Genomic DNA, 17,751 nt, shown 5'->3' on the forward strand with positions numbered 1-17,751 from the left:
AGGATCGAAGTTAGGATCCTGATCAGCTTGTTCACTAGAGAATGACCGCACTGTTCTCTCAGTCTCTCTCTTACGTACCGATTAGTGAATCATTGTTCCATGATACGCATGCATCAGAGATTCTGGGTCTCTCTTTCCTCATATCTCTCTTCTGCTTGGCGAGAAATATATAGATGATATTTGGGTCAACATATAAATTAGGCTCAGTTTGTTCGTTTGAGGACAATAAATAATCTTCTTCTTTTGATGAGCAAAGTAGGGCGTACGTAGGTGTGTGTCTATATATATATATATATATATATATATACCAACAAATATCTCTTCCTAGTTGTCAATTAATATTAAATTTAGTTGGAGCAAAAAAAAAAAAAAATATATTAAATTTAGTTTGATCTAGCTGCTTAAGGGCCGGATAGATACGCTTTGAGACTGACTTATGAGGGGGATCGATAAAGATGATCATGGGTAGATTTTGTTTGTTCCTGCACATATATAATAAAATACGTACATACCTTACATGATAATTTATTAAATTTAATTTCTAGATATTTTAGGATCGAGTAGATATAATATAATTTCCATTAGGTTTTTGTTTTCTCCTTTCGGATGTTTGAACCTCCATCCATCATGCTATATGCATCCCGACAACTTATGCATGCGCTCTTTGTTCGGTGTTCGATCTATGTATACTAATTACTAGTCACGCTTGATCATGATTACAAGCTACGTACGTGAGTACTCTTACACGCTCATGTTCAAGCCACACGTAAGTTGAAAAATTCCTAAAATTCTGAATTGAAAAATTCTCATGTTTGAAGATGAGAAGTGGATTCTTCGGCAATTTCCCACTCCAATTTGCAGTGGTCATGAAGATCGATCGGCCTTTTGATGTGAAGTGGTATGTATACTATTGGAACAGAAAAACAATGTGTTTCATAACATTTAGCATTGTGGTGGCAACCCTTTTTTTAAGACAGCTTGATCAATCGAGAAAATATGGGACTAGACCATTGAGTTGACTCCATTTTCTTTTCTTTCTTTTTTAATTTCCTCTTGTGATATTATCTGTAATCGGTTTTTTATTTTTATTTTTAACTTTCTGTTGAAATTAATCCTATAAAAACCTATCAACCAAAAGGGGAATCGAGGGTGGAGAGGTTGGAAGACTTAACCCAATGATAAGTGCAGTACATGCATTAAGTTTCTTAGCATTATCCTGTATTATTTCAACTTTAACTGTTGCTTGACATATGTATGTATCCATTGTCTGATCGATTCGGACATTACTGAGTGTTTTTATTTTTGTTTTTCTGGGCATGTAACATCATTCTAATTAAAAGACAAGAAGAGTAAGCAATAAAAAAATAATATATATGCACAATGCCAACATCATTGATCTAATTAAAAGACAAGGGAAAAAAAGATTAGAAAAGAATGAAGAGCATCTACAAGGTGGCCACCACCAAAGTGATCATATTTAAACAATAAATGACCAATCATGGATAGAGTTCATGATGCTGACAGCTGATTATAATCACTTAACATCTTTAATTAGGATTTTGATTTCTCAGATCAAATGGGAAAGGATCATGTGGAATCGTGCCTTCCCCCGCTACAGAACCTGGTACGATCTCCCATCCTAATACACAAATTAAAGGGGAAGCCGGGATATATGTAACTGTAAGACCAAGCCGGCTGCCAGGCCTGGTCCAGACCCAACTCCCTTCAAAGGAGCTCAGGCCCGTGGAAGCATTTCCAAAATCCACGTCGTATGATTTCATGTCCATTTGCCGTTTTCTTGCATGTCCTTTCATCCTCTTTCTCTAAGTTTTTATCTCTTTACTCTTGATATCTTATATATGTGTTAAGCATCCTCAACCTTAGTATAAGTGCCGCTCGTCCTCCTCTTCACAAAAGGTCAAATCGAGATCTCCACTCTACTGCGCTAGCAAGAATCCTTGCCGTCAACCACAAGCTCCATCACCCTTTGTTTTCTTTCACTAAAACAGAGTGTGAATTTGGTGACCCACTGCACCCCAAGTTGCTGCCGCCTAGTTCGTCCACCCCATGTGAACCTTAGTCTAGACCTCACCATTGTGCCCAGCCACACGAAGCCGCCGCCCAATTCCTCCCGTAGCCTCCGTTGCAAGCCACGAAACTCCCCTGTTTTTAGCCACCTGAAACAAAGATCTTACCCACCGAACCACCGCACCGCACCGCACCAGCCACTCCAAGTCGTCGCCACCTATACGGAAAAGGGCGCCGAACACCCACAGGCCACCTCAGCCCATAGCAACCCCTCACAATGAGTATCTCTCTCGGTTTACTCACTCATTCCTCTTTGCCCGCTTGCTCGCTCACCTTTCCCTTTCTTTTTCTCATGCTCAGCCCAGCTCGATGGCATCTCCGTTGCACTCCTACTCTTCAGCCGCACTACCACTGTCCCTCTAGCCAGCCTCGTTGCGCCTTACTCCTCCATGCTTGCCTCGGTCTCGTTGGGGTAAGCCCCTGCTGCCGCATACTGGGTTCTGAGTCCGTGTGTTTGTTCCTCTGGTTTTGTTCTTACTTATAAGTTTTATATATATATATATATATATATATATATATATGTAAATTGTTAACCTAATAGTTGAGTGCTATTACTAGTTTATCCTTATTGTATGTTCCAGATATATATTTCGGATGAGTAGTCTATTTGGGTTTATGTTTAAATGAGTTTTGTTTTTAAGTCTCATAAAATATTGTATTTGTGTAGATAATATTTTAATAATATTGTTAATTAAAGGAAGTACATCTATTTTTAAGAGGGGTGGGGCTACTATGCCGTCCCACCTTTATCGCTGGGTGTATCGCCCAAGCATTTTTTTTCATTTTTTTTTACATTTTTTAATACATTTAAATATTTAAAAAAAAATACACCAATACACTTAAAATCACTAAGTAAAAAAAAAAAAAAATTTTTTTTTGACTAGCGGTCAAATAGGGCAGTCAAACAAAGTGAGCAAAGTAGTGTTTTCCTTTTAAGAGATGAGTTTTTCATGATGTATTTTATAATATTTTTAAAGTAGTCAAAGTATTCTATTAATTTATAATACGTTGTTGGTATTTTAGATATTTTAATATTAGTATTTATTGAGTTCTGTAATTATCATAATACTTGTTTGATTAAATTCTTGTTGAGTACAAATTTGATTAAGTGGATATTGATGGTTTTGGAAAATGATGTTATTTTGAGGTTATGAGAATTTTAGGTTTTGAGGAATTAAAATAGATCATTTTAGAAGCTTAGGCTTAAATACTGAAATACGTGATTGACTGAAAATTTATGATAATTACATGATTATCTTATAAGTGACGATTGATAATTGTTCGACATTGTTGAGGAAATTTTCAAAAAGTTAAGAACTCCAGGTAAGCGCGATTCCTATGCCAGATTTGCATAAAAAGAAATGACCTGAAGTTGGTTTGTAAAAATGTGCATATTGTTTTAAAAAGAAAAGGTGAAAAACAACCTCAGTATATGTTTTGCATTCATTCATGAGATATGTATGAAAGAAAAAAAAAAGAAGCTTTTGACATGAATAGTGTAGACATGAGTAATATTTGACATGTTTTTGAAATGTGCAAACCAGTGAATATGAAAATTGAGATTTTTGTACATATGAAAATGATTTGGATCTATTTTCGATCAAATGGAAATGATATGAATATGCTTAGCATGTGGTTTGATATGATATGGATATGAAAAACCTTTAGCATACTTATCTGTTTTGATTCTGATTTTGAATATGGTTCTGATATAATGATACTGGTTCACGTGATATGTTTGGTACCAACATGATATGATATGAGTGCACCCACTCTGGAAACAAAGTGATCTTTTATGTGTTTCCTGTATGCACACTCAGGGCTTCGAGATTGAAAAATGGGAAGTTTCACGATACTGTCTGGTTTGGCCACCGGGGATAGCACAACCCTACCACGAGGGTTAAACATGGTATATGATATGACTTGATACGATACGATATGATAAGATGAAGATATTCAGTTATGTTATGTCAAAGCGTTTTTGAATATGAAAATTGTATTTGAATATGAAAATGGTTTATGAATATGAAAATATTGAAAAGTCACTTTGCTTTTATGATAATACGTTTTGAGATGTGCGTATGAAAATGAAATGTTTTCCTTCTGCATACCAAACTTTCTAAAAAGGACTCACGTTTACATAATAGTATATGTTTCATACTTACTGAGTTGTTGATAACTCACCCCTTATCTTCAATATTTGTTTTCAGAAGATATTGATGACCCAGTTGGAGGTCAGGACTAGGAATTAGAGCTCAACTAGATATGGATAGAAGGTCGAGTACCTAAGGTTATTATTGTTAGTAGAATGGTTTAATTTGAGTATTTGAAGTACTTTATGTTATTTGGATTTTTTGAGACTTAAAGATGTATCGTTTTATTATGTTGAGATTATTGAGAGATTGTGGATCCCCTTTGATTTATGTTATTTTGTAATAAGAACTTATGGAGTTTGTATTATGGTTATTTGGAAAATATGAGATTGTGTACCATTTATGAAATTTTTAGAGTTTTTAGATATTCTGGGAGACAGGTTTGTAAGTGATATGTAGTAATTCTTCGTACCCTTTTAGGTATGGGGTGTTACAGTAACTCAATGGCAGGAGGCCGCCACAATGGAGACTTGATGTGGTTCAATTTGGATGGAGATACGATCGAACACTACACAAGGAACAATTCTGATAACCAATGAGTCACGTACACGTTATATAGTATGTTTTTTTTTTGGAAGGATTTAATTTGTTGCTTCTTAAAGATATTTTAAAAAGAAGAATGATATTTATAGTTTTAAAATATACAAGTCGGATACACTTCATTCGAAAAAGTGGATAATTAATATAGAACGCACAAGAAAAAATTATTTTTTTAAAGGTGGATTGACTCGAACATTTTTTAAAGAAAGTGCGCGAAGTTTACAAATTATAAGACTATATTTAATATTACTCTGTAAACAATTCATATTTTTAAGTGGAATAATATTTCAGTTATCAACTTAAGGGAAGTTTATGGTCAATATTTAGGCTAAAATAATTTTATACATACCGAGATGATCCGTTCTTTATGGTGCATTATCCTTTAGATACCGGCCATTTGGTTACGCCTTATCTAGATGATAATAAGAAAGGCCGGTTTTAAATTAATTGTTAAATTATTTATGAATGGATAACTTTAAAATGCCATAGCTTTTCATCATTCATTGGTTTACGATATCACGGAGAAGTTCTTTTCATTCTTACATGTCTAAGTATACAACTTTATAAGTAGACAAATAGAAATTAATGAAAATAACAGGAGAGCCAAATAAATATAAGTCGGTTTATTAGAATAAATACCTCAATTGCACAAAAAAACTGATTTAAAATAAAATTAGGAAGAATATAAGTTGGTTTATTAAAATAAATATAAACGATTAAATCTCTATTTTTCCATCCGCTCAAACTTTTAGATCAAGCGATACTCTGTAATCAATCTCGCTGCTTGTTAAGAAATGTTTGTCAGCTCTTGGGCCTTATAAAAACCGAAAGGAACAAGTGGGCTTTTCCTGCTTACTTCTTTAACCAACTCGAGATGCAAATTAGGCAGTCCCCTGTCCGTAGTTGGCTTGTCTTTGTTGAAGGATTTATTTATTTATTTATTTCCGGGTAAATCAGAGATTGGTACTCTTCAATCCTTGTGTACGTAATATACTTGAAGAGTCCTTTGGGATTCTCTCAAGAAGATCTTAAGCGGATCTGCAGAGAAAGAACCCGCAAAGGTCGCAGATGGAGGACATTGTTGGAGGATAATCAACCATAAAAAATGGATACTTGATTAACTTATTTGCCTATATCGTACTTGTCAACGCCCTAAAGAAGTGTCCAAGAGGTAACCCATTCGCTTACAGAGGGAGCTAGCATCCGTTTCATTGACCTTCAATCGTACAAGTTGACATAATTTATGTATCTGTCCAAGTAAGAGCAGTTGACTTTTGTGCAGTCTAAAATAAGGAAAGCTCCTATTATTCAACATTATCCCGACCAATTGCTTAGCAGTATCCACAGATTTAGAACATGAAACTTTCAAACCCTTTCACATGATCTACTCCCAAATTGTCAAAGAGGACAGAGGCTCCGAGGAGATGGAAACATTCCATTTTGCTATAGTCTGTGTTATATTGTCAGCTATAGCTTTGTCAAGTTGTCCTTGCCATGCTATAACGAATGTCAATACAGGTTTTGAGTGCTCAGAAGCGGATGGTTCTGCCACTGAGAATGCATTCCAGACAAATCTCAAGAATCTGTTGGATACCCTTGTTGTGAAAGTGCCTGTATCCAACGGCTTCTATAAAACAGAAACCGGAAAGAAATCCAACAAGCTCTACGGACTCGTACAATGTAGAGGCGACATGTCTGCCGGTGACTGTGCTAATTGCACCAAGAACGCCGTTGCAGCAGCCCTCAAGGAGTGTCCAAAGAGCAAACAGGTTTGGACCTGGTTCACGTGGTGTTTTCTACGCTATTCTGATCAGAGCTTTTTTGGAATTATGGATCAGACTTCGGCGGCCATCACCAATGATACTGATTTCGATGATCCATATGTGGTTTCTAAAGGACTTGACTTCATGGGTGGCCTTGCTTCCACAGCTCCTAATCAGCCTCATATGTTCCAGAAAGCAGTGTTGGATGTTGGAAAAAGTGGGAAGAGGTATGGCATGGCTCAGTGCACTCTAGATATCAATAGGGCTGACTGTGGCAAGTGCTTGGATTCTCAATTGACGTTGTTTAGGACAATTATTGGCAATAAAAGAGGGTGGGAAACATACGGTTCTAGTTGTTTTATGTGGTACCATGACTACCTATTTTACTTCAACATCTCGACCCCTGCAAGTGAAGGTGAATTTCGTGCATAATTCTTTGATATTTCTTTCTTAATTTGCTGTATTTAATTATCGGATCAACCATTTCTAGTCAAGAGCACTTTCAAGTTTATAATAGCAATATAATCAGAAGTCTAGGTATGCTTTGGCCTTTCATTGCTATGTGGATGGTATATAGAATTAAGAGAAATTTTTTAGTCACAAAGTAGACTCACAAATTAAGTGGTAAGTTACTTTTATTGTAAAACTATTTTTATCGTAAAATAGATTTACCGTATTATATAAAGTTATCTGTGAGGTTACTTTTATGGGGTTTGCAGCATTCTTATAAAATTAATCTCTTTTACTCGGATACTAATGCAGGTACTCGAAGACCCTCTTCGCATATAGGAGTTACGATTAGCGTAATTATTGGAATGCTAGCACTTCTGGCAGTCGTCTAGTTTTCAAATTGTTTGTCCTGTTTTCTCAGCTAGAATATGAATGCTAAAGGATCTGCAGATAGATATTTTTCATCTGATTGCCTGATTTCCTTTATGTAACCAAAGAAAATTAGCTTTTAACCATTGTTTTATACAGAATCTTGATGTACTGCTTCATGGGTCCTGCAGAATTTTGTTGCTTTTGTGTTCTTTTACTGGTATAGGTGCTAAAACAATTAGACGCCCTTACGCCTGCTCACTCGCTTCTTGTAATTCTCAATGGGGTGAGTCTCGACCTCACTTGTGGCAGTAGCTGTACTCTGTATATCCCCTGCGTTTGCAATCTGTTTAGCCTCTCATGTTAAGTTCCCTAATGAGCAAGGTGTTAGTTTGATTATGCTTAAAAGGGAGTATCAACAGGCTCCGGTCGCTCACTCTTATCTTTTGTCTATTGAATTTTGATAGTCACAGTTAGGCAGGACACCTTTTTTTCCCTTTAAATTGCTATTTCTTTTGTTTGTTCATTACACAATTATATCTTAAAATTGGGTTCTTTTAATCTAAAAATAATTGGCTTTTTTTTTTGCAATTGATTTTCTTAGTTGATTCTTCAATATTTGAAGTAGGCCTGGGGAGTAGTTCACGGTAAGAATCTCACAGGGTGCGTGTGGAAGCTGGTCATACTTGATTTATTAATTCCTATGCGTATCACTCAGTATATGGTTACCATTCTCTTATTTGATTTAGAGAAAAGAAGATATATCATCGGAAGCATCGAGCATTAGATTAATCATAAGAAATGCCTCTGTAAAATGCTGTAAGTTTAAAAAATCTCAGGACGAAGGTCTTCATACATGTAGATGCACAGAAGTTTTGGTCTAAAGATGCGGCAAAAGCTACCACGGCGCCAGATTTTGAAGATCGATCAGAGGTGGCAAATCCTATCCCGGCCCCAGTTGTGGAAGAACGATCGCATGTAGCAAATCTATCTATAGAGAATGTAGGTGCTAATGGCTGAGGAATGTTTATCGATTTGCTTGCAAGCAGGAGGCGGACCGATGTCATTGTAGGTCTAAGATTCGGATCTTCCTGAACACAAAGCAATGCGATTTGTATCAGTCTCAGAGCCTCGTTTTCAGGACATGTGTCGACCAAGATCTGATCTATCAACTCCATTCCTGTGCCTTCACTCCATAGTCGCCATGCCTGTTTTGTATTTGTTTGGTAAATTATCTCATTACAGTAAGTAAAAACTTCATATTTGAGCTGATGATACTGATGGAAAGAGAGACCTACATGGGGCGGAAGGCTCGGTGCACGCTCTAAATAATAGAAGCCACTATTCTTTTTCCCACTTAGGATTTCTAGCATTAGAACTCCAAAGCTGTAAACATTCGTCTTGAAAGAAAATAGTCCTTCCATTGCATATTCTGGCGCCATGTATCCACTGTTGCACAAAATATTAAATATGGCTTGAATCATTCAAAAGGAATGAACATGGCTTATGGCAAATGGCTTGCTTCCTTGCAAGTCTCTGTTCTTGAACTTTTTACTCAAAAGTCACATTAGAAATGGAACATTTTCCACTTCATTTTACTATTAAATTTGAATGTATGTTATAAAACAGGATTTTCTAAACCAAAAAGTGCACAAGGATGAACCCCATTATCTAAAAAACATGCACCCAAGAACACACAACTTAAGGTTGATCATTTCTTCACAGTTGTCAATCATTTAAGTTGCATCAATGAGTCGTGCAAATGAAATGACGTGAAGGGAGTGACTTACTATGTACCCACGACTCTGTTAGTGTTGGCTTCTATTTGATTATCTCCAAAAATCCTAGCAGTGCCGAAATCTGAAATCTTTGGGTTCATCTCGGCATCTAACAATATGTTGCTTGCTTTCAAATCCCGATGGATGATTTTGAGCCGAGATTCCTCATGTAGATATTGAAGGCCCCTTGCGATCCCATTGATAATGTTTGCTCGCTTAGCCCAGTGTAGTTCTGTGCATCTTGTTGGATCTGCATCACAGTGATAAGAATTAAGGCAAATAGCTTTCTTGTTCTTGTATAGGAGATTTATGCATGTGCTCAGAAAATAAGATCGGAAACTTGTGCCTCTGTAATAGAGAACTTGGCATATAATTAATTAATGGGTGATAAAAATTAGTGTGTGAGGGAGTGTTTGTGAGAGAGAGAGAGAGAGAGAGAGAGAGAGAGAGAGCAAACCAAACAGGACGGCATCAAGACCAGTGTTTGCCATGTACTCGTAGACTAAAAGCTTTTCATCTCCTTCCACGCAACATCCCAAGAGCCTCACTAGATTTCTATGTTGAAGTTTCACAATTAACATCGCTTCATTCTTGAACTCATTTAGGCCTTGTTTAGAGTTCATTGAAAGCCCTTTCACTGCTATTTCCTTTCCATTAGTCAGCTTGCCCTGCAAAACCATTTTTAACTTTCTCGATCAAATATAAATTATCCCTTAAAGTTCATTTCCCCTTCTACTACTAACTAGTTCAAATGCCAAGATTAAAATTTTCCAAAATGCATATCATGTATTAAGAATTTAATTCTGTTTCTTAACCTTGTAAACTGGGCCAAAACCACCATACTGTTGTCCGGCATACTTACACTCATCAAGTGTGTTAACGGTGAAACTACGAGTTCTCGTAAGGGAACTTCCTGGTTTGTTTCTTCCCCTGAGTAACAAGTTAACTACGTTAACTCATCAGGGGCAGTCTATAGGTACAAGCTTTAATAGACGGCAAAACAAACTCACCTTCTTGTCTTTTTCTTCTGCTAAAGGATGAATAGAACCAGAAACCCAGAAGAGCTGTGACTATTGCAATTGATACTACAGTACTTGTCACTATCTTTATTGTATTCTTTCCACCTCCCTCTCCACATACAATGCAACCACGCGTACGTTTGCTTAAGATACTAAGAACATCAATATATAAATAGATGTATATAGGGATATAGCTAGCCTGCGCAAACTGGCAAATAATACCATTCTCTTCTATATACAAGACTGCGTTCTGCGAAGGTAACTGTTATCATTTGGCAAAAAGGGATAAAAGATGCATTCAGTATTTCATGCAGTTTACTATTAGCAAATGGGAATACTCGAGAACTTTGTTTACATTGTTATCCTTTTGTATGTTTGGATACTTGAATATCTCATAAATATGAGAAAAATAGTTTGAGTAAAAATGTTTGATTGGATTTTGAAAAATGATAGAGAAAAAATTGATTAAAAATATTATAAAGTTAAAATTTTGTTTAAATATAATTTTTAGTATAATTTTTGTTTAGAAGTTTGTAAAAATTTTATTATTTTTGTGTTTTAATAATGATTATATAAAAAAATTCAAAATTCAAAAATAAAAAATATTTTATATTTGAGTGAGGTTGACCATTTGTGAATGGAATTATGAAAAATTTTAAAAATCTTCGAAGTGTCCAAACACAGGTTGCTTATGATTTATTTATTATGAACTTCATTATATTGTTATGTTTTCCAACGCTCCGCTTGCCTGATTTCTTAGATTTACAAGGGCCTTTATCTTTTGGGGAATTAAAACTTGACGGTCAAATACTACTAGTACTTTTATAGTCAAAAGTTATGAAGGTACTAGTGGGTTTTACTTTAAAATGGCCTAAATACACACAAATCAAGAATCCGTTTTAAACTCTTTACCTAGCGGTGACAGTGCTCTAACGACACCAGGTGCGGGTGAAGTTGGAGGTGGAGGTGGGGGCTGCGTTGCTTCTGACTGGCTATCAAAGAAACGGTAGTTCTCATACCTAATACTGCAACTTGGGGCTAAAATGCGCCACCCTATCCTGTTTTGTAATTTCTCGGAGTAAGTCATCAGGTAAATGTTTTATTTCCTATTATTCACCTCTTGGCCCGTCCATTCACCACAAAGCTTAAGCACCTTAGTGACATTCTCAATCGAGGCTTTTTCACCGTTAGCAAAAATTATTATATCGCCTGCATAAAGAAGATGAGATATTATAGAAGCCCCCTTTGGATGGTAAAAGGGAGCAATTTTCCCCAACTCAACCAGTTGCTTTAACAACTTAGAAAAGATTTCCTCCACAAGAATAAATAAATAAGGAGATAGCAGATCACTCTGTTGCAATCCTCTGCCACCCTTAAAAAAACCTTTAAGAACACCATTCATTACTACAGAATACCACGGTAAAGAAATATATTGTCGAATAATCCTGCAAAACGGATCAGAGAAACCCAAGGAACATAATATATGTAATAGAAAATCCCAGTCAATACTATCATATGCTTTGGCCATATCAATCTTCAAAACAACATTTCCCCCCTAGAAGGCTTGTTTAATGCATGCATCATTTCTTGAGTCAAACTAATATTTTCAAAAATACTACGACCCAGAATAAAGGCTCATTGCTCCGGCGAAATAATTTTGGCTAAAATTGAAGACAAACGATTAACCAAAATCTTAGAACAAACCATATAAAAAACAGAGCATAAGCTAATAGGTAAGAATTTATCAAAGTTATCAGGACTTGGAACTTTCAGAATTAGCACCAGGAAAGAGGTCGAATAAAATCTAGGAAGGATAGCACCACTGAAAAAATCAACCACAGCTTCAACTACCTCCTTGGAAATAATATTCCAACATGACTAATAAGATCCCGAGCCAAACCCATCTAGACTCGGATTACTATCTATTGGAATAGAGAAAATAGCATCTTTCACTTCCTGCTCTGAAGGCAATCGGCATAACTCTTCATTTTCACAATCAGAAACTATTTTTTGAACCAGCACATCCAAATTTGGCCGTTCACCCCTCGGCCTTTGCTCTAAAATTTTTTTGAAAGTGGGACACAGCTCCATTATGCACCTGTTCTGGAGTGGTAAGAAAGGATCCATCTTGCATTTTCATCTCCCTTACTTGCCTATAATTCCTCCTACTCACTGCTTTGAAGAACCCAACATTAGCTTCACCTTTTGGTAACCAATGCTGTTTAGCCTGTTGCGACAACCTTTGTTCTTCTCTATCCATCCAAGTTTTAAGCTCCAATTGAGAAACAAAGAACTCAAGTTCCTCATCTGCAGAAAAATTCTGCTGAAGATTTTTTTCAATTTCCTCAATGCGCAACTCCAATCTCGCAATATTGGCTTCTGTCCTCCCAAAAATTTGCTTATTCCAAATTCGAAGAGCAGATTTTAAAGACTTAAGTTTCACAGAAAGTCTGCATAAGGGTGAACCCATCACTTCTCCCTCCCATGCCTTTGAAACACAATAAAAAGATTGTTCGTGAGTAGTCCACATTTGCTGAAATTTGAAAGAAGGAAACCCATAAGGTTTTCCTCCTTGCCAACCAAAGAGAATAACATAGGAGCATGATCGGATGATGTGCGATGAAGATATTTAGCATGAGCTTCATGAAACTGATTACAACCCGAAACATTAAAAAAGATGCGATCTTGACGAGCCCAACTACGTGTGTAATTAGAATGGCCATTACACCACGATAGAGAAGGCCCACTAAAAGGCATTTCCATAATCCCACAAATATCAATAGTATGATTAAACTCTTCCATGCCACTGCATTTCGAGGTCTTCCCCCACATCTTTCATAATCAAATCTAATGATATTAAAATCTCCAACAACAATCCATGGCAAGTTATTTGTAATAGTGCCTTCTAAAGCACTCCATAACCTTCTACATTCTTGATAACAACATTTAGCATATACCAAGGTAACGTAAAAAGGTTTCAAATTCTCCATCATACTAACCGTAATAAATTGATCACCCATATCCTGCACAACCAAATTAGCTTCATGTTTCCACATCAACCACAGTTTTCCACCAACAACATCATTAGAGATACAATTATCAAATTTTAGACGATTGCGCCACACCTAAATTTTATTCGTAGAAATCATAGGCTCTGCAAGCATAAGAACTTTCGGCTTCAACTTTCGAATCAATTTCTTTAGTCTATTTCTCGACGTGCCTAAACCCTTACATTCCAATATAAATAAGAATTCATCATAAATCAAGTCTTGAAGGTTTGCTTTTCACCCTAGAGGATCCCTTTATTTTAACGGCCTTTTTCCTGTTAATATCTGTCTCTACAAGCACATCAGATTCTGAAAAACATCCCTTTCCTCTTGCCAAATGTTGTAATGAGTCCTCAATTTCTGACTCAGAGCAAATTTGAATTTCTCCTTCTCTTTCATAAGACGCTGGACCACAGTCATTCACAACATTCAGGTCTGATTGGATCTCCTCAGTACATTCCCCAATAATCATATCATGTTTTTCCACATTTACTTCCCCAAGTAAGACCTTCGAAACCAAGGAAGGATTCTGATCAACCTCCTCCCTGATGATGGACATCTTGGTATTTAAATCTAGGTCCTCACCTGAATTTTCTATATGCATGGGCTGCTTATCAGAATTGATGCCCTGCATGGCTTGTTCATCGTTATTTACCATGACTTGGAGCTCATCTCCATCCATAACTACCACTTCCTCAATAAGCCCATTAACTTCATCAACCTGTGGTTTTACCAATTCTCTAGGCTCCTCGACATTCACCAGAATTTCTGCCGATCGGCTAGTTTCTCCCTTTTGAAAAATCACAATACTTTGCTCCTGAATAATATCCTTTTCTTCTGAGTTTTTTGGCTGAGATTTCCGAACCCACTATTTTTCCACCTTCCCACCATCATTTCTATGGACGCCAGCATTCTTCTTCTTCTGATCACTCCACTTACAGGTCTTAGCATTATGGCCTTGCATACGGCATTTCATGCAATATGCAGGTAGCGTCTCATACCAATCCAGATTGTCGCTAATGGCTCTTTAGATACGTCCATTTCAACACAAATTCGAGCCCCTTCAATTCGAGTCGCACATTTTGTAGGATTGTCTCGTTTTAGGTATTGGCCAATCGGAGTTGTGATGTTACGCAAATAAGATTCCTGATAAAATTTGGGAGAAGACCTGGCAATGAGATCCAGACAAGAACTTTCATAGGTTCTTTATCTTCCTGAAATTCGGTAGTCCAATGAAAAGCCTGATAAACAGTACCATCAATATTTGTCGCTTCCCTCGTCAAGGCTTTGATAAAATCTTCCTCAGATGACATTCTGATAAATACATTTCAAGGCTTCAGCATCGACGAAACAACCGGCTGTTTAGATAAACCCCATCTAGAACGTATAAACATTCTAATAGAATTAAGCGAAGGCCTTTGTCTCAAAAACTTAAGAACAATCGAGAATTGGAAGGGGAGCATCGAGTTCTCAATTTCTTCCTTTGAAAATAAAATACATACTTCACCATCTACAATTTTCGGGCCATGAAAAGGAATCACCACCTCTGGAATCGGTTGTGGAGAGTCAATTACCAAGTCTGCAAACGTTTTTTGCTGGGATGCGACCACCAGAGCGGCCTGGGGGCCCTCGGCGACAGCCATACACACCCTAAAAAAAAATCGCCAAGCCAATCGCCCACAAATCGCCTAAAACTGACTTCCGAAAAAATCGCAACACAGATAAAAAAAGAATGTCTCTATCTCGGCGTAGAATGATTTTGAGAACTACTGGATTTACTGAATGAGGGTTTCCGTTTAATTATTTGGGTGTTCCCATTATTTCGGGCAGACTTTTGGTGGCACATTTTGAAGGCTTGATTGAGAAAGTTAGACATCGCATAGAGGGTTGGAAGGCATAATTGCTTTCAAATAGCTCTCGGCTACTGCTTTTAAAGTATGTTCTGCAAAGCATTCCTATACATAATCTTTCTATTTTACATACTCCGAAAGTGGTATTGGATAAATTGAAGAGACTGATGAGTACCATCTTTTGGGGTGTTAGAGATGGCAAACCTAAGAAAAAATGGAGGGCTTGGGATGAACTGTGTAGACCAGTTTTAGAGGGGGGTATTGGGCTCAGAAATTTGCTTGAGGTGCAGACATCTCTTCATATGGAATTAGTCTGGAATTTGCTTCAAGGGAAGTCAGTTTGGTCGAAATTTTTGGTTGCTAAATATGTCGGTAATAATCATATTCTTTCTGACTTTTCCATACCAACTAATCGGTCAAACAGTTCCACATTCCAACCATTTCCAAGTTTACACTCAGCGATAGAGAGATTCGGTAAATCCCAAACTTCATGTTGTTCACTAAGAGGACCATCATTAAGCCATTTGTCTTGCCAAATGGACAGAGTGAAGCAGAGGAAGGACACTCTTATTTGGTTACCGAATGCCCAAGAGAATTTTTCCACTCGTTCTGCATGGGAATGTATCAGATTTAGAGGCCCAAAAGTGCCTTGGAATAAATGGTTGTGGCATCCTGCACTACCAAAAAAAATGTTTATAACTATGTGGAAGACATATAATAACTGTTTGCCGGTGGATGATCGTGTTCGCAGGGCAGGGATTATGTTGGTTTCTAAATGTGATTGCTGTGACAATAGGGGATATGAGGATCAGAGTCATGTACTTGCACTTGGGACTTTTGCCGAACAGGTATGGAGTAAATGTTGCTCTACTCTTGCTATTCCTCAGATGGATGGTCGAAACTGGAAAGAAAAAGTGGAAATATGGTTTAGGCGTGCTAAATTTTCAACTCAACCAGGCCAATTAATTGGTCTTCTTCCTAGCAGAATCACATGGAAGTTATGGACTCGGCGGTGCTTGGCTAGAATGGAAGGAAAACATGAGTCTTTACTTTCGGTGTGGACTTCTATCAAATATTGGTTGGGTTTGATTGGGGAAAATTTGAAGAGTTCCTCCAGTTTGTCTAAGCGAGATGAGGAGATTTTATTGATGTCTAATATACCTGTTAAGCATAAACATATAGATTATTTGCCTTTGAAATGGGAGAAACCGAAGGAAGGCTGGCACAAGTTAAATGTGGATGGCTGTTCGTTGGGGAACCCAGGTTCATCCGGTGCAGGCGGAGCTATTAGAAATTGTAAAGGGAAGCTAGTTTCAGGTTTTGCAATAGCTACAGGGAACCAATCTAACAATATTGCTGAATTTTTGAGCTTGGTGCAGGGCATGCGAATTGTGAGATTTCTGGGCATCCAAAATATAGAAATTGAGATGGATTGAAAGATTGTGATAGAGTGGGTAAAGAGAAAAAGATGTGGCCTTTGGTACTTGGAAGATTATTGGGAAGAATTGATGCAGCTGTGTGATAAATTGAATTACAGTTTCGGGCATGTTTATAGGCAGTGTAACTCGTTGGCTGATGGCTTTGCCAGATTGGGGGCTTCTGGATTGAATCAGAAGCTCAGAGTTACCTCTTGAAATTAGAGGAATTCTTCGCGTGGATGGTCTGCCGAGCTTGCGCAAAATGGTAGTATGTTCCTGAGACGATGCGGAGCTTCAAGGATTGTGCTTTGTTGGTGATGGAACTTTTCGTTTACATGGATTGGTGTTTGACTTTTATGTACTTATTTTATTGGTTGGGATTGGTTATTCATTGTATAGTTCTAAGGAATAAGGTGCTGATTCTTTTTGGACACTTGGGCCTTACTGGTTTATTTTTGGTATTTTTTGTTGTAAGTCCTAAGTGTTGGGTTTTAGTCTTGGTCTTCCTCCGTCATAAGTGAGAGTTTTTTCAATAAATTTGGAGAGGAGTCACTCTTGAACATGTGACTCTGACTCTTTAAAATAAAAAAAAAAAAAAAAGTAACGAAAGCATTTGCGGCATGTAGTTGCATTGAGATCCCTAGTGCACTGCACCAACCCATATATTAGCTGAGTCCCATCGCCCACTGCATTCTTATCAGCCTTGAACAACATATGATCTGTTTCTACAGCTGCATCTAGGAGAGCGTAAATGGTATGTTTTGCACCATAATTAGGGTCAACTCCTGAGGTTGTATTCTCGGCATTCCACATGAATTCCTTTGGCTCTGTCTGTACCTCTCCAAAGAAATTACTATCCGAATATCGTAACATGCATTCATCATACCATATGATGGCACTGCTATTTCCAGCCAATACATTGAATTCACACCGACTTCTGATCTCTTTAGTCGCATAATTGACACAATCTCGGCAGGTGTCATTAGAAACATCACCTCGGCAGAGGAAGAGACCCTAGATGCCACCATTGGAATCGTTGTAGAAGCTGTTGCTTTGGGAAGCTTTAGTGGATAAAGAATCCAAAAGGGTTGCGAGGCTTTGGTTTGAGATGTAAGATGAGATGGCGATTTGCTTAGGTTGATTCAAGCAAGAGTGATCATTGTAAGTTGGCAACAGGGAATTGATGGAGCTGATTGAAGTGCAGACTGCGAGTAGTAGGAAAAGAAAGGCTCGGGAGTTGTGAAGGAAAAACATTGTTACCTCCTAGGTTGCTAGG

At 37.4% G+C, this 17,751-nt stretch overlaps 2 protein-coding genes across 2 annotated transcripts; both read left to right on the forward strand.

The window, feature by feature from the left end:
• The first annotated feature begins 6,160 nt into the window (after positions 1-6,160).
• LOC121264838 (cysteine-rich repeat secretory protein 38-like) lies at positions 6,161-7,386 on the forward strand. The gene is made up of 2 exons (XM_041168142.1): positions 6,161-6,959; positions 7,307-7,386. Exons 1-2 carry the CDS (start codon positions 6,161-6,163, stop codon positions 7,384-7,386), a joined length of 879 nt encoding a protein of 292 aa, XP_041024076.1.
• Positions 7,387-15,758: 8,372 nt separating this feature from the next.
• LOC121264839 lies at positions 15,759-17,549 on the forward strand. The gene is made up of 4 exons (XM_041168143.1): positions 15,759-16,448; positions 16,646-16,717; positions 17,207-17,229; positions 17,387-17,549. Exons 1-4 carry the CDS (start codon positions 15,759-15,761, stop codon positions 17,547-17,549), a joined length of 948 nt encoding a protein of 315 aa, XP_041024077.1.
• The last annotated feature ends 202 nt before the right edge of the window (positions 17,550-17,751 follow it).

The sequence above is a fragment of the Juglans microcarpa x Juglans regia genome, chromosome 5D, assembly GCF_004785595.1.
Source record: "Juglans microcarpa x Juglans regia isolate MS1-56 chromosome 5D, Jm3101_v1.0, whole genome shotgun sequence".
Lineage (NCBI taxonomy): Eukaryota > Viridiplantae > Streptophyta > Magnoliopsida > Fagales > Juglandaceae > Juglans > Juglans microcarpa x Juglans regia.

Coding starts and splice junctions, on each gene's coding strand:
- LOC121264838 (XM_041168142.1), top strand. CDS start 6,161: ATGATCTACTCCCAAATTGTCAAAGAGGACAGAGGCTCCGAGGAGATG. Junction 6,960..7,306: donor CTCGACCCCTGCAAGTGAAG/GTGAATTTCGTG, acceptor ATACTAATGCAG/GTACTCGAAGACCCTCTTCG.
- LOC121264839 (XM_041168143.1), top strand. CDS start 15,759: ATGTGGAAGACATATAATAACTGTTTGCCGGTGGATGATCGTGTTCGC. Junction 16,449..16,645: donor TGGTGCAGGGCATGCGAATT/GTGAGATTTCTG, acceptor TGGCTTTGCCAG/ATTGGGGGCTTCTGGATTGA. Junction 16,718..17,206: donor AGGAATTCTTCGCGTGGATG/GTCTGCCGAGCT, acceptor CTGTTTCTACAG/CTGCATCTAGGAGAGCGTAA.